We start from the raw sequence: 16,806 nt of genomic DNA, 5'->3' as shown, positions 1-16,806 counted from the left end.
TCAAATATTGCCGATCGATCAGCCACCAAACATGGATACATTTATACCATTTCCACAAGAAAACATTCAAACGATTGGATTGACGGAGAATTATCAACCTTTTCGTTTCCAGGTCTCGTTCCTGGAAAGATCATAGCAAACATGCATGGAGCTGGCTTCTGCTAATTCTGTAAGGTCTTCTGCTAATCTATATTGTGGACAGTTAATAATCATTAAACAGGACCTGTTCCATCATCACTTTTGGCTGGATCATACAACTGATCATTTCCAATCTCCATTCGTCAGGACACTTGAGAAATCGGTGTTAAACCAATTACATAGATCCATCTCCAGCATTAAGCATGCTGTTATTCTTATATGACACATCTTCAAATGTTATGCATGAAGAGGCTGCCTGCAAGACTTGTATTCCTAATTCTCTTTTTCTTGTTACAAAGGTCCACGAAGAGGGTCTGTTATGCATATCCCATATTAGCTACTGACCTATAAGGAATTTCAATGACATGCGAGGAGTGGTTTAAACTTTAAAGACCCAAATGTAACAAATAATTCCTTTGAATTGTGCTGATTGATTTTTAATTAACACACACACACATATTTAACATCAATATATCAAAATTATATAAAAAAAATATAAAAATATTTTTTTAAACAAGAAACAGCAAAAACAAGAGCATTCACTCAATACACACACAGGTAGGTGAGAAGTTAATTATTCAGGTAACATAAAAGGCTAATTTTTGGGTTATATGCATGTGCCATGTCTACGGTTTTTGCTACTAAATTTCTGAACCAAACTGTTATAATAATCGAGTAGTTATAAGGGTAAAGCTTTAACAAATTAATTTTTTGGAATTGAAGTGATAAATGATGTGAATTGTAAGGGTACAATCTTTCGATATCCTAGTTTCCTCATAAAGAAAAATTGTATTACTTAAAATGATAGTGATTACTTTTAAAATAATATATTTTTCATTTTAAAAAATAATTTCTGATATAATATAAAACAATTATCCAAATACTTAATGGGGGGGGTAAATTTTAGGGAGGTGGTGCTATTAGTACCCTTTTTTTTAGTTATTTTTACATGGAATGACAATTACAATGTTCCTTTAAAAAAATAAAATAAATTGAAGTTTCAAAATAATCTTAAATCAAGCACAATGTTTTATTAAAAAATATTTTAAATAAAATAAAAATTATCAAGAGGTTAAATAAGAATCTTATTAATTAATAAATAGTAGTGTCCTATGATAACACTAGTACATACACAATAATTATATAAAAAAGCATAAATAAATTATCTAACTAAATTATAAATAAATAAATATGAGAGAATGATCAATGGCATTAAATTCCATATATGGTTTTTTAAAGTTAATATTTACTTTATTTTATTTAATTTCAAGTTTTAATATTTATATAAACCTCTATGAGAACAAATATATATATGTGTAAAGGTTAGTTTGGTCACTCCATCAGCTGCCTTGAGTTGCATGTATAGGAAAACAGTGGATTGTTTATTTATTTAGAAAGAGCACTAGTGGTTAATGATAAAAGTTGAGATCATGGAATTGCTGGTCGTGATCATTATAAAAGATGAGATGCTGGGGACTAGAATGGTCAAACACGACAAACCGAAAAAGAATTTGGTTTTTATAATTATCTGGTCAACTCCCGTGTTATTATATCAATTTTCATTAATTATTTTTATTAAAATAATAATTATTTTTTTAATATAGATTTTGATTTTAAATTTTATCTGGGAGCTTATCACTTTAAAATTATCATGAATTATTTTTTATTTAAAAAAAATACTACAATTCAAGTAAAAAATACTTTCTCATTTACAATTTTTATATTTAGTTGAGTAATTTTTCAAATATACTTTTAACTTGATCTCAAATATGCTTATCAAACCATCTAAATTACAATTATTATTCCTTTCCTTCACTTGATTGTTTATTTCAATTTTAAATTCAAATTTAGAAACCTACCTCAAAACTTATTAAGTTAATTACGTTTTACTATTACAATGTCATTTTCTATTTAATCTAAAACATGACCAATATTAAATTATGAATTACATAATTCTCATATATTAAATTGCGGAGCCATATTGAATTAAACAAATATGACTCGGTATCAATAGAATTAGCATCTTATTTTGTTTCTGAAACTAAGCCTATTTAATCTAAAACATGACCAATATTAAATTATGAATTACATAATTCTCATATATTAAATTGCGGAGCCATATTGAATTAAACAAATATGACTCGGTATCAATAGAATTAGAATCTTATTTTGTTTCTGAAACTAAGCTTCTTTTTTTTTTTCCTATTGATTTAAAGCATATTTAAAAACATAATAAAAATTATTTTTAAAGTATTTTTTATTTATAAATATATTAAAATTATATATTTTTTAATTTGACATTAAAATATATTAAAATTATATTTTTTTTAATTTGACATTAGCACACTAGAACAACAAAAATAACTAAAAAAAATTAATTTAAAACTAAAAAAATTAAAAATGCTTTCGAACAGCAATGACAAACAATCCTAAGTTATCATTATTGCTGCTGCTGCTGCTGCTCATGGCTTTTATTTTTTGAGTTTCAACATAAGCATCATCCGACAATAATTTGTACAGGGATGAAATTGAAAATAAACCTGGAGCAGAGGGACTGTTATCATTATTGCTGCTGCTGCTGCTGCTGGGTTTTATTTTTTGAGTTTCAACATAAACATCATCCGACAATAATTTGTATAGGGATGAAGTTGAGAATAAATCTGGAGTAGAGGGACGAAATCCACTTTTAAACGCTTGCATATATGCAAAACGGTGCGGTCTATGCCTTAAATCTTAATTACCAGTTTACGCCGTTAGAAATCGAAGCAGTTCACTCTACTCTATTCTGGGAAGTCAAACTCTGAGAGCGTAGCACTAGCACTGCATAGAGTGCGAGAGAAATGGAGACGAAGAGCAGCAGCAGCAATTCAGTGACGATAATCCACAATGCCATGATCGTCACCATGGACCCCGAGAGTCGTGTCTTTAAGAACGGAGGGATTGCTATCGAACAAGATAAGATCAAAGCCATAGGTCAATCTGCCGATATTCTTTCTCAATTCTCCTCTCTCGCTCACCATCTCCAAATCATCGACCTTCAAAGTCATATCTTACTTCCTGGTACTCCATCCCTCCCTCCCTCCGTCACTCTTTTGTTGCTTATTTATTTGTATTGATAGATATACTCCAATCGAATCCACTGATCATAATACATTAGGATTTATAAACACGCACGTGCACACATCGCAACAGCTAGCGAGAGGGATAGCTGATGATGTTGATCTGATGACATGGTTGCATCATCGTATTTGGCCTTATGAATCTAATATGACTGAGGATGATTCTTATCTTTCTACTTTACTTTGTGGAATTGAACTCATTCACTCTGGTGTAAGTCCTTTTATTTTTCTCTTTAAATTGGAATTCAGTTTGATGTTTGGGATTATTACTACTATCATTATTTTATATAGGTTACTTGCTTTGCTGAAGCTGGGGGCCAGTATGTGTCTGGAATGGCTCGTGCTGTTGAAGAATTGGGCTTGCGCGCCTGCTTAACTGAGTCAATTATGGATACTGGCGAGGGTTTGCCTACATCTTGGGCTATGCGAACTACGGATGACTGTATTCAGGTTGAGGATTATACTGGATTTTAGTTGATATTGTGGTTTTCATTACCATGCTTTTCTTCGATATGTTGACGTGTGCTTATATTACGGCACTAATTTCTGAACAATCTTGCTTGTTGAGTTGATTGAGTGGTGAAAAATGCAAACCATTGATGAATATATGACGGGCTTTGGTGTTTTGCATTTTTGAATGATATTACAATTTTCTTCCTTTGGAATCTTACTATGTGTAATCTTACTAAGTGTCTTCGTGTCCTCGATTTTCCCACAAAGATGAACATTTATGCTGATATACGCGATCATGAACCACTGTAACATAAGTAATGCTCAGGCTGTTAGTGAGCTTGGATTGTGTCAACTGTAATCGTACTTTAGAATCTTGATGAGTGTCTTTGTGTCCATTATTTCCCCACTCAAAGACAAGCATTTATGCTGATATGTGTGATCATGAACTATTTTAAAATAGGTAATGCTCAGGCTTGTCATTGCGTGTGAGCTAGGATCAAAGTTGTGCTTCAAAATCCCTTGAGGCATATCCAGTTTGTGAATCTTACGCCCTTTTCGTTTTCAGGCACACACTATCACATTGTTGTTGCATTTTTGTTCAAGTCTCTATGCAAAGATATTTCATCCTTATCCTCTGTTGTTTAGTATCATTTTTCCCCTTTTATATCCACAATTGTTGTACTAGTTACTTTAAATGACAATTATATCATCGACTGAAGCCAAATTTCTCACTTCAAGGGCAGTCTCAAATGGAGCTTTATGAGAAGCATCATAATACTGCAGATGGACGCATTAGAGTATGGTTTGGAATTAGGCAAATTATGAATTCAACTGATCGCCTACTTCTTGAAACTAGAAATACAGCTCAGGAACTGAAAACTGGAATTCACATGGTACTGAACTTTCTCTTTACCTCAGAGTTACATCTATATTGTAAATCACATGCGGATTTATTATCTGGTGAATATTGATGTGCATTGAAATGTTTTATTATTAGAAAACTGTTAAAACGTTTTTGTTTTGGGTTGGAAGTATAGATGCACTGGAATTTGCCAAATAAACAGCATTTTTTCGCGTGACAAGACTCTTTGATGTTATGCCATAATTCAATTTGATTATATAGGGACACGAATCTCAGTTTCTGCATGTAGCTTGTCCTCATAATAGTGATACTGTGGATATATCCCATCCAAATTAGGATGCAACACTCAAGTCAGCTGTCAACTGCAAGGAGAATGATCTGTTTGAAATGGACTTAAACAATGATGACAATGTTTCTCCTTCCTTCCTTCCAAAATAATAATAATAATGATAAATTAAAGGCAATGAAAAATATTTTTAATTCCTTTTCCATCATGATAAACTTTACTTGGTTCAGAAGTTGAAAGTCCTGCCAAAGAAAGAAGATGTTGAAATAGGTTGTGCTAATCTTTCCAATTGTTAGCATGTTGCAGAGATACCTTATGAGAATCAATTCGTGAAGGGTAATCGGAAAGTTGAACACGGGACTGTTACACACTTGGAGAAGATAAACTTTCTTCAAAACAACTTACTTTCAGCTCATACAGTTTGGGTCGACGACACTGAGGTGAATTGCTCCTGCTAATTCTCTGCTAGACGCCTTGGAAATAAATCAGTTTACCATCCTTGCATGAAAAAGTAGATAAATAAGGTCCAATAAATTTGCAAATAGGTGAATTTTTCTTTTATTAGTGGATAGTTGAGATTGTTTGTAATACTTTTTTGATATAAACCTGTTCTTTATGCTTACTCTATCTCCATGGGTTTTTTTTTTTATTTTTGGTTCTTATTTGAGACATTTTTAAATCCAAGTAATAATTTATTTTCTGAAACTGGACATGTTATACTAATTATAACAAGATGACACTTTCTAGTTGGATTTCAAGGAAGATTATGCGAGATGGATTTTCATATATGGCATGCTTCCTTGGCTATGATTAGTCTGACTCCCAACTATTTTATTTTTCAATTTTTTCCCATTGGCATCAGAGAAATTTTTCATTTTGATGCGTGTAGTGGGAAATGTAGAAAGTGGCTTGATGTTTACAGATTGTATTCTTTTTGTAATTCTTTCCACTCACCTTCCCCCCTCAAATTGCTGTTGTAAATTTTGACTTTCTAACATATGTTGTTATATTTGCTTCTTAGTTGTCTGATGGTTGCTTGTTCCTCATTTACCATCTGTGATCCGCGCTTTTGTCTCTAGCTAATTCTAAGATCATGTTCTCAGTGATCTGACTGTCATCATTTCTCCTTCAGATAGGTTTTCTTTCAAGAGCTGGTGTCAAAGTATCTCACTGTCCTGCTGCTGCAATGAGAATGCTTGGTTTTGCACCTATTAGGGAGATGCTTGATTCTGGCATTTGTGTTTCCTTGGGAACAGATGGGGCACCATCAAATAATAGAATGAGCATCGGTTTGTTTGATTTATGATTTTTTGTTTCCATTCTCACATTTCTTTGATGTTCAGTAGTTTCCTGTTATTGTGGTGTTTTTTATGCAAGTTTGGCCGTGTTCAGTTTCTGGTTTCCCTTTTATTGAACCCTAGACAGACCTTTAAAAAGAAAGAAACAGGGAATACTTCCTCGTCACACATGCTTACATGTATAAATAATCAGAGTAGCTATTAAAACACAAGATTTACATGTATAAATAATGAGAGTAGCTATTAAAACACAAGATTTTCACCCCGTACCATTATAAAAATGTCCGGGCCCGGGTTGTGTTGGAGACATGGTCAGATAATTTTCCTTTGCACTATAATATAGATTAAGGAGAAAAAATAATATTTCGAAGCTCATCCTTCAAGCAATTTTTGTCAATACTTACACTAAGGTCAAAATGTCCTTGGTCCTTGGTGACTGCAAATTTATGTGGTATTTTTGTCTTTGTAGTTGATGAGATGTATCTAGCTTCTTTGATCAACAAAGGACGGGAAGTTTATGCGAAGGGAACAACTGATCCAACAGCTCTCCCAGCTGAAACAATTCTCAGAATGGGGACCATAAATGGTGCAAAAACAGTGCTCTGGGATAATGAAATAGGATCCCTTGAAATTGGGAAAAAGGTCGGACTGTTAAAGCTCCAATTAGGACTGTGTTGCAGTCCCAAATGGATTCTAAGTTAGATCACTTGCTCTTCTCCCTCCCCACCTGCCCTCCTCTCCTCTCCCTCCTCTCTCACGTTTTAACTTGCAATTAGAGATTTAGCTTCTTTTAACTACAAGTGCTTGGTTTTTTAATGTCTTTTCAGGCATTTGAATCTGATTAATCTTTGTTTTCATGATTTGGTAGGCTGACATCACTGTGGTCCATCCCAACTCATGGTCCATGGTTCCTGTTCATGACTGGTATGAAAGTAGCTTTGAAGTTTTTGCAACATAATAGCTCTTCATCTCATGTTCTCAGTGCCTTAAATATATGTCAACTCAACCATTTAGGGTAAAGAAGTTTCTCCAGCTTCTTCTCAACGTATGCTTTTTGATTAACCACATGTAAATGCATTTATCAAAATTCTCATTTAGGGCTTTTGAGGTTTATCTGAATTGTAAACAACTGTCAAGTTATGTGCCTGCTAAGCTTACCCCCTACGTGCCACAAATTGACTAAGTGTGTACCTGGTCCTGAATCTTGTACCACAACCGAAATGTCCCATGTTCCTGGTAACCATGGTCATGTGTTCTACATGGCCATCAGCCATCAGAAATTGCAGCACAGTTCTTCTGTCTAATTTTCTTCTTTTCCACTGGAACTGTTCAGAACTGAAGTGCAGCATTTGTTCTATTAGATTTGTGTGTAACAGCCTATAAATGTACTTGGTTCAATGGATTGATGTTTGTTTTACTGTTCTGCAGCATTTCAAGCCTTGTGTACAGTATGAGGACTGAGAATGTTGTCTCCGTAATGTGCAATGGCAAGTGGATTATGAAGGACAAGAAGATTGTGAATGTGGATGAGGTACTTTGTAATGGACATCATTTTGTTTATCAATCATCTCTTTCCCCAATGACCGATGGGGTTTCGTGCTATGCTTATGATTGCAAGTTGTGAATGTGGATGAGGTACTTTGTAATGCACATCATTTTGTTTATCAATCTTCTCTTTCCCCAATGACCGATGGGGTTTTGTGCTATGCTTATGATTGCAAATTGTTGTAAAATAGGGAGAGGTTATGTTAGCGGCAAAGGAAGCTTCTAGCAAGATTTTGAAGAGGGCTGGTATCAACATACCCAACAGAATGAATGTCCTCTGATTTGTTTCCTCTGAAGGTTCTCCATGCTTGCAGTTGTTCCTGGAAAGGATGTTGCATTCTGATGGCGACACGGAATGAATGTCCTCTGCACAGCCATCAACTTAAATGTGTAGGGACAACACACTAAAACTTCCCTTCAAGTCCTGTTTCTTCTGTCTTCCAATTGTGAAGCAATGCTTGTAATCTTGGTGAAACGCTTGCAGAACGAGTTCAGAAAACTGATAATAAGTGAAAGAGCCTTGGACACGAAAATTGTCTCTCCAAATTGAGATTAAATTGACATGAAGATGGATTCTTGTACAGATCAAACGGCTTTGATTTGATGAAATTGAAAGTAGTTTAGTCAGCTGTTGATCATTGTATTGTACGTACAGGCAAATCATATTTAAAAGTATCATTTCTCGAAGAACTGAAAAAAGGAGGCTAAAAGCTGGCATTATAATTCTGTGAAATAAAAAATGTTTAGTATTCTTTCTCATGGATGTTTAAAGAAAACAACTATCACCATTAAACTTATTTACATTAGAAACTTATTAAAAAATAATTCAACTGATAATTTATTTATTTATTAAAAATAAATTAAATGAACTTTTAGAATAAAAAAATATTATAAATTTGATATCTAGATGTTTTAGTCTCCGGTTCTTAATTTTTTAACTTTTATATTCTTATGATAATATGGAAGCTAATAACATAAAAAGGTTAAATTAGAAGGGGAAAAGGTGAGACCCACTCATATCATTATTTTTTATATAAACAGTGAAACTAACACACGTGATTTAATTGTTTTGTTAATTAATTGTTAATGTTAAAATAACGAAATAAATGCATAATGTAAGGTGTTAATTTTATGGTTAAGTCGAAATTACCAATAACTTGAATAGTGATGATAATACAATCTTTGTTGTTTCCGTTGACCTTTTGTTTTCAGCAGGGGAGGTGAAGGGTAGGGTTTTTTGGGGTTACGGTGGCCGCTAAAGGGTTGATGGTTTGGTTATGGATTTTCAACACACCTGACCCCTGGTGATTCTTAGAGGACACATTTGTCATTTTGTTAACACCAAACACAATATCTGTAAATTTCATCTTCATCATCATCATCTCTCCAGCAAAAGCTTCCACACCAAACACCTTCTCCCTTTCTCTATCTCTATCACTTGCATAGACAATCCCTATCCCCACCAATGGCGGCTTCTCTTACAACTCTGGTACTCCCTTTTTTCCTTTTCATTCTCTCACTGGTCAGGCACACCCCTACTTTACTGTTCTTCTTTTTTACTAATCCAGCATGAACTTTGTGTTTTATTCTTTGCAGCCGAATGTGGGCTCACTATTCAGCCCCATAAATACCATGTCGCGGGTAAAATCGGGAAGCTCCACTGCGTTTAATGCAGTGAAGTTTCCCAGCAGAAATTTGTTGCCGTCTAATGTTTCCTCGTCTTCATCGAGCTTGTTCTTCTCGGGCTCGCTTCGTTTTGCTTCTCTTACAACCTCGTCTCCGAAGAAATCCCGTGTTCTAAGCTCCGTTCGAGCGAGTGCAGAGGTAAGGGGTTTTGCAGGGGTTTTCTTTTCTATTTTTTTCCGGTTATTCTGTGTATCTAGTTTATTATGTAGATTTTATCGGTTCAATTGATTGAGGGTATTGTTTGCTTGAGACCTGGATATTGTATTCCCTTTAGATTTTAGTGAGCTGTTTTTTTTTTTTTTTTTCTTGAACTCTGTCGATTATATGCAGCTTTTTGTAAAGTTTAAGAAACCAATTTGGGATCAGAAAATTTGAATTGCTGTTTGAAATACTTATTAGAGTTTGTTTTGTGATGGTTTTGATGTGGAATTAGTTTTGTGGATGAATGAAGTTTGAATTGTATGTGGTTTTTTTTTTTTATATCGGTGTCTTGATTTTCCTTTTGTTTGTTAAAATTTTCAGGTTGCGGAGTTGCAGTCAAAGGTGACCAACAAAGTGTATTTTGATATAGGGATTGGGAATCCAGTAGGGAAGCTTGTTGGGAGAATTGTCATTGGGTTATATGGTGATGATGTGCCACAAACAGCAGAGAACTTCCGTGCATTATGTACAGGTTGTGTCATATGAACTTTGGATCTATACTATCCATTAGCTCTTTTCTTTCCTTAGCATCAACGCTTTGAATTTTTTATAATTTGCTTTCAATTATGTATTTTGATCAGGAGAGAAGGGCTTCGGCTACAAAAATTCTGCTTTCCACCGTGTCATCAAAGATTTCATGATTCAAGGAGGGGACTTTGACAAAGGGAATGTGAGTGCCCTCTTGCAATATATTGTCTTGTTAGTTAGCAAGTTTTGAATCCCTGTTTCATAATTATACATACCACTAAAGATATCAATTAATTTGCAGTGCTAGTGGCCTTTTGTTATTGTTAAAGGATCTCTTCGCCTCCCTTTATTGTCTCACTAGAAATTGTAATATTTGCTTAAAATCTGATAAAGAGCAAGAATTTTGGTTGCATGCTATGGGAACTTGAATATCTCGTTTCCACCCTAATTTTCTTACCTCCTAAACAATTTCACCTTTCAAGTTCCTATTGAACAATGTGGTGTTCTTTATTCTAAGAAATATTTCACTATTTATGAAATAAGAGATCACTTTGAAGTTTTTCATCACTTGGTCTGATATATCAGAGCTGCACCAGTATTTAAATGCATTTCAGAAACACAAGGTGCTTTCTTGTCAAACTTATAGTTTGTGAAATTTGATTCATTGAATAAGTTGGCTGTGCTGCAAATATATAGGATTTATCACTATTCAAGTTGCGAACTTGTGATTGAGATGTGTGAGGGGGTTGACCTAATGCTTTAAATGGCCCGTGTGTAAATATTTTCTTTAGTTGAACAAGGATATGTGCACTTTACAGGTCAAGTTAAGGGTCAAATGAATGGGAATCTCTGCACTCTTGTGGGTTTAGTTAGAAAGTTTACATGATTTGTCTAGTGTGCTTGGCAACATTTATTTTGAAAAGGATATCTTAGTTGGGATGGGATCTCCATTTAAGTTTAGGGTTTATGGATTTATTTTGAAAATAGATGCTCAGTTCAGTTTCTAAAACCCTTGAAATTTTCTCTTTATTCAATTTCTATGCTTTTGTTTCCCTTGTTTCCGTGAGTGTTTGTTAAGAAATGAAACATTGTCCATGATATTCTAAGCTTTGTACTTAAGGCATTCTAAAGTGTTTTAAATTAGTAATGTATTCTAATTGTCAGTATTTGGAAATACTTGCAGGGCACTGGAGGTAAGAGCATATATGGCCGCACATTCAAAGATGAAAACTTCAAGTGTAAGTCTGTACTTCTCATGTAACTATTGCTCTAGGTTGGAGTCCATGTTCAGTAAACATGAAAATCCCACCTAGGAAGTTTCTTTGGTTGAAGATAGATGATCCCTTCTCCATAACTCACTCTCATCCTGTTTTAAGCTTGCGCGGTCCCTAAACAGAAATTTTCCTGTATTTTAATAATGAGTTTTTGCCACCGGATGCCTAATTATGAAATCTCAATCAAATGTTTTGCAGTGTCACATATTGGACCAGGAGTTCTTAGTATGGCAAATGCAGGGCCCAACACCAATGGAAGCCAATTTTTTATCTGCACTGTTAAGGTAAATAATTGTCTTTCCATTTAGATACATGTTCCTCATGCATGTGCGTGGAGACATGCACATATGAGGGTGTACATACAAACACATCATATCCTATTGTAACAATACCCGAGAGTTTTTATCATTAGTGTTTTTTCGAATATATATGGAGCAGGATTTCAAATAGAGAGATTAAAGAAGGAAAATGATTCCTATATCTACTAGAAATTTCCCTAGGGGTTCTCTCTTTGTGAAGTCAAGAACTTGAAATATGTTTAACATAATAAATTGCATGGTTACTTGATTTGAGGTATAATGGGGAAGAGATCAAGGGAACTTGGAAAATAGGTCATTGTTTCTGAAGCCAACTCTAACACAGCTTTTGGAATGTACAAAATCTTAGTTGTAATTAAATGGGGTTTAACTTTGTACCTCCCAAGAGGGGTGAAGGAATGGAATAAAATTTTCAGGTGGTTATTTTCTGGGCTATCCCCTTCTGGAAACTATGCAGGTGATTTTTCCTGTCGGACTGTTTTATGCATGTGATGAGGCCATTATAAAGAAGGCAAAATTGCGATGTATTGAAAACCACTGCTTGTTGATCATGCTTGTGTGTAGATGGTCTATGTAGGTGCTTGAAAATTGGAATCCACTCTGACAATCCAAATCCATTTGGTACTCTTTTAGTTTGTGCTAACTGATATGGTCTGTATCAACTTAAGTTTTACCAATGAAGTTCCATTCTCTTACAGTAGGCTGCTTTCATCTTTCTGTCGGCTTTGTACCTATTTCTTATAGCTAGCGTGATTTTTAGTAGTCACTAATGGAGACAGGTTATTTTCTGCAAATGCTTCTTATGTGATCTGTTGATCAATTCCTTCTAGTTCAGTGGTCAAATCTTTGCAGATTTATGTTACATTTATATAACTTGACACACTTTCGTTTTGTTTGTCTGTTCACGGGAAATGGAAGACTCCATGGCTAGATCAAAGGCATGTTGTGTTTGGGCAAGTTTTGGAAGGCATGGACATTGTTAAATTGATCGAGTCACAAGAGACAGACAGAGGAGACCGTCCCACAAAGAGAGTTGTGATCCTTGAAAGTGGCGAGCTTCCCATGACTGAGGCGTGATCAATTCTATCCATCTATTCTATTCTCCTCGACATCGAACCTGAGAGAAGTCTACCCCTCTTGGAGGGCTTTTGTCTAAATGAGTATGGAATCAATCTCTGACAGTTTCTTTGCTCACTTGTATCCATTAGAAAGCTTCAGCTAAAAGAGTTGTTCCTCGGATAGGAAAATTTTTATCGGGTGGTTGTTAAGGCATATCATTTTCAACTTTTGATCCAAACTTCCACAATGGACTTCGTTGTTATCTTACTCATGATGGCAGGACGATGATTATCTTCATAATGCTATCAGTTATTCCAAGGGATCACAGGCGGCCTACTTCGACATTTACTTGCGACCCGGATCTGTAGTGGGTTAGCTTGATTAGGATGGACTTGAGCCCGAGTATGGCCTTAGGATACATGGGTTCTATGAGGCCACCAGAAAACCACTCACTGGGCCTAGGGATGATAGATTGATTCAGTTTATCTTAACACCCCTACTTCTAAAAAGTGAGAGGCATTGGAAAGGGCCCACTAAATAGTACTGAACTGCACCCAGAAAACGTAGGTTATTATATAAAAATAAATGAAATTTCAGTATTCAATTATTGAAACTCAATTATTACGTATCATGACTCTCGTAGAATCTCCCAATGGCGTTTAAAAATGTAATGTCAATGAAACATGCTAAAATCTCCCAGAAAACCTAGATTGAAATCAGGCATGATCCTAATTTACCAGTGTCAGTGCTCCTACCGAACAACAGGGAAGCCTGTTGTGTCTGATCCCGGTGATTATTCGAAGAGTTATCATAATAGTAGCTTGATACACCTGTGGTTAAAATTCTAATATGGAGGTCGAGGAGAATCTGATCAACGGCCTGAACTTCCACGTTAATAAAAAGTATATAGGTTCTGACAATCATAGCCGTATTTTTATCCTCCAATAGCTGTGGTTATTTTCCCGATGACCACCAACAAATGAAGTTAAACAATTCTTTTTACCCTCAACTCAAAAAAGAAAAAAGAAAAAAGAAAACAACAAATATCCCAATAGTCGAGCAATAGTTGGAAACTAGCTACTTGACTTTTGCTTTATCTATCACGGGCTAGGTAATTTTTTTTAGCATAAAAAATTAAACATGATGGCATTTCATACTTTTTTTTAACATAAAAAAAAATCTTAACTATAACTTTAAAAGTAAAAAAAATAAAAAATTTAATTCTTAATCAATCAAAGTTAATCGTTTAAACTTGTAATTCAGGTTATATGTTCAATTAAATCTTATAAATTTTTTAATAATTTTTATTTAACCATGTAATAAAAAAAATAGAAACTCATGAAATTAATAAATTAAATTTGCGATCTAAATTATAAGATTTAATTGGGTTTAATAATTTTTTTAATAATTTTTTATTTAGCTATATGATGAGAAAAACATCCGTTATAAAATTAAGAGCTAGTTAAATATTGTGGTGTCTATTTGAGATTTTGATAAATCTATGTAATCAAAACATTGCCTTATTAAAATATATTTTTTAATGAAAAAAATCATAGAAGATTGTATTGAACAGAAACTATTAATGAAATAGACTTATTAAAAAGAATATATATTAAAACTAATTCATATTTGTTAAAAAATAAACATATCTGTTGAGAAAATCATAAAAGAGTTGTTTAAAAAAGTATATGTATTTTGAATGAAAATGTACTTTCAAATTTATAAATGGGACTAATTTAAAAGAGCTGCAGCATTTTCGAATTTCAGGAACAGATTGTTCATATTTTAAAAGAGTTTTTCCCACAGTTGGCCTGGTAGTTAATTCTTAAATAAGTTACTTGAATCAATGTATGTTCTAAAGAGATATACAGCGATTTAAGGATGCTGGAGTGGGCTAAAAAAAAAAAGTTGTATGTGGAATAGGCATGAAGGCCGTAGATTGCTAGCACTTGTATTTCACAACCTTCTTCACATATGGTTCAAAGTTTATTTTGGTGCTGACAAGGTATATAGTTTTTCAATTCTAGGCTCATGGCTACATATATGATATTTTTTTTAATTATTATTAATATGAATATCTGTTCAGTTTGTGCAAATCTTAACTAATTTCACGAACTTGAAGTTTTTTAATTATTATTAATATGAATATCTGGTCAGTTTGTGTAAATCTTAACTAATTTCATGAACTTGAAGTTAATAATTATATAAATCTTTAATGATTTTAAAATTTATAAGATTCAAATCAGTAATTTTTAGAAAGCAATTTTAAAATTTAACCAATTGAACTAACTATATTCCTTGAAATTTTTATGATCTTTTTTCACTTTTATAATGAGGTGTGTCTTATCTTATCAATTGCATCCATTTTTGTTGAATTTATGTATTTAAGTGCTTCATTTGTTATTTGGATAGCCCAGGAGGCGTTTGAATAACATATTACAAAGAAGATTTGGTTGAGGATACAAGCTGCCTAGTTAAATATGTTTTTTTTTAGTTTTTGATAATTTCAATAGGTTAATACCAAAAGTAAAAAAAAATATTTAATAAATTTTTAAAAGTAAAAAAATAATAAATTTTTAAATAAAAGGTGTTTTTTTTTAAATCATCCATCAATATACTAAGCACATACTTATTAAAAAGTTTATTTTAAATAGTGAGGAAAATAATCTCAATGTCGTGCTTGCAGGTCCAATAATTGTTCAGGTTATGCATATCGAGCCTCATACTTGATCAATATGAAGGAATGAGAGAATGGTGCCGGAGGACTACATGACATGTGTGATAAAAATTCTAAATACTACGGTCCAGTTCTTAAATTTTATTATTGATCCATAATTATTTTTTAAATAAATATTTTTTTAGTTAATTTATTTTTATTTTTATATTCAGTATTATTAGGATTTTCTAATTTTTTTCTATTTAAAGAGAATAATTTTTTTATTCGATATTAATAGTTTCTTTTTTAGTTTTTTTTTTATATAAATGATTGTAATAGTTTGGCAAGTAAAGACTTGAAAGAATAAAAATTAAATACTTTCTTCTAATAATTATAATGTTTTTGATGTTTGGGGGTTTTAGTTTATAATAAAATTTATTATTATTTATTATTATATATATCAATTGATATTAAAACCTAACAAATCTTTATGGTTTTGGTTAGAGATAATAGAGCACGCGTGTTAAAGTTTAAAGATTTTTGGTGGTTGATTATTATATGTTATTGGACAATAATAACTAGAAGATGTTGCAGGACATGATATATTTATGTAAGATAAAAAAAAAGGTTCCCATATAGAAAAAAAAACATCTAATAACTAATATGTTATTTTTATTAATGTCGATTGTTGTTATTAAAAATTATGATAATGAGACCCATAATGGAGTGAATAAATTTTTTATTTTTATTTTTTTATTCAATATTAATAGGATTTTTAAGTTTTTCTATAAAAATAGTTGTAATAATTTTTGACAAGTAGAGACCTTGATGAATAAAAAATAAATATATTGAATTTTTCTTTATAATTATAGTGTTTTTTTGGTTTATAACAAATTTTGTTATTCTTTGCTTTTGCATGCTTTAATTTCGTTCGAGACTCAATCATGGACCACGATTTTTGCATGATTGGAATGTCACACATTTATAGAGAAAATGATTTGATGCTACAAATCTCAAGATTAAGAGGAATCAAAATCAGATACAGGGATCCAATGATTTATTTACAGTAATGAATATAGTTTAGTCGAAGAGGATAATAAATTAAACCTATATAGTACTCCATCTTTAGGTAAATCGTTCAGGTTAAACGATATCAAAAGACGAATTTAGTTAGTGTGGGAACTTTTTAAATGCTATGTTGAACAAATGTTTTACACCCCTGAAACGAGTGACTGTCACTTCTTAAATACGTAGGAGTCATATTTAAAATTATATGTACATTATAATTGTGATGTTATGGGGATGTCGTATCACTTAAATGAAAAAACAATTTGATTTTTCATATACCACATTAATTAGTTATGATAAGTTTTAACAATATATAAGAAAATAACTTAATAATCTAAACCCAGTAAAAAATCTATATTTTAAACAATGAGAATAA

General features: G+C 32.7%; 2 protein-coding genes and 1 long non-coding RNA gene across 4 annotated transcripts; 2 read left to right on the top strand and 1 right to left on the bottom strand.

The window, feature by feature from the left end:
- Positions 1-2,868: 2,868 nt before the first annotated feature.
- LOC105133728 (uncharacterized protein C1F8.04c-like) lies at positions 2,869-8,328 on the top strand. 2 transcript variants are annotated; one of them, XM_011037819.1, is made up of 10 exons: positions 2,872-3,198; positions 3,296-3,468; positions 3,549-3,707; positions 4,454-4,603; positions 5,155-5,298; positions 5,991-6,147; positions 6,626-6,798; positions 7,025-7,080; positions 7,585-7,687; positions 7,893-8,328. In XM_011037819.1, exons 1-10 carry the CDS (start codon positions 2,979-2,981, stop codon positions 7,980-7,982), a joined length of 1,425 nt encoding a protein of 474 aa, XP_011036121.1. In that variant the 5' UTR covers positions 2,872-2,978; the 3' UTR covers positions 7,983-8,328. The 2 variants fall into 2 exon arrangements, with proteins under 2 accessions (XP_011036122.1, XP_011036121.1); XM_011037820.1 differs by lacking the exons at positions 7,585-7,687; positions 7,893-8,328 and having other exon boundaries at positions 2,869-3,198; positions 6,626-6,853; positions 7,025-7,077.
- Positions 6,229-6,629, bottom strand: LOC105133727 (uncharacterized). Its single transcript, XR_843852.1, has 2 exons — positions 6,378-6,629; positions 6,229-6,335 (listed from the first exon to the last, which is right to left on the bottom strand). It is a non-coding gene; the product is annotated as an uncharacterized LOC105133727 (long non-coding RNA).
- Positions 8,329-8,937: 609 nt separating the features above from the next.
- Positions 8,938-12,975, top strand: LOC105133726 (peptidyl-prolyl cis-trans isomerase CYP20-2, chloroplastic-like). Its single transcript, XM_011037818.1, has 7 exons — positions 8,938-9,190; positions 9,298-9,525; positions 9,910-10,060; positions 10,170-10,258; positions 11,240-11,294; positions 11,529-11,614; positions 12,566-12,975. Exons 1-7 carry the CDS (start codon positions 9,167-9,169, stop codon positions 12,722-12,724), a joined length of 792 nt encoding a protein of 263 aa, XP_011036120.1. The 5' UTR covers positions 8,938-9,166; the 3' UTR covers positions 12,725-12,975.
- Positions 12,976-16,806: the final 3,831 nt, after the last annotated feature.

Source organism: Populus euphratica, unplaced genomic scaffold, assembly GCF_000495115.2.
Source record: "Populus euphratica unplaced genomic scaffold, PopEup_1.0 scaffold37.1, whole genome shotgun sequence".
NCBI lineage: Eukaryota > Viridiplantae > Streptophyta > Magnoliopsida > Malpighiales > Salicaceae > Populus > Populus euphratica.
This window is presented reverse-complemented; position numbering and strand designations above follow the sequence as displayed.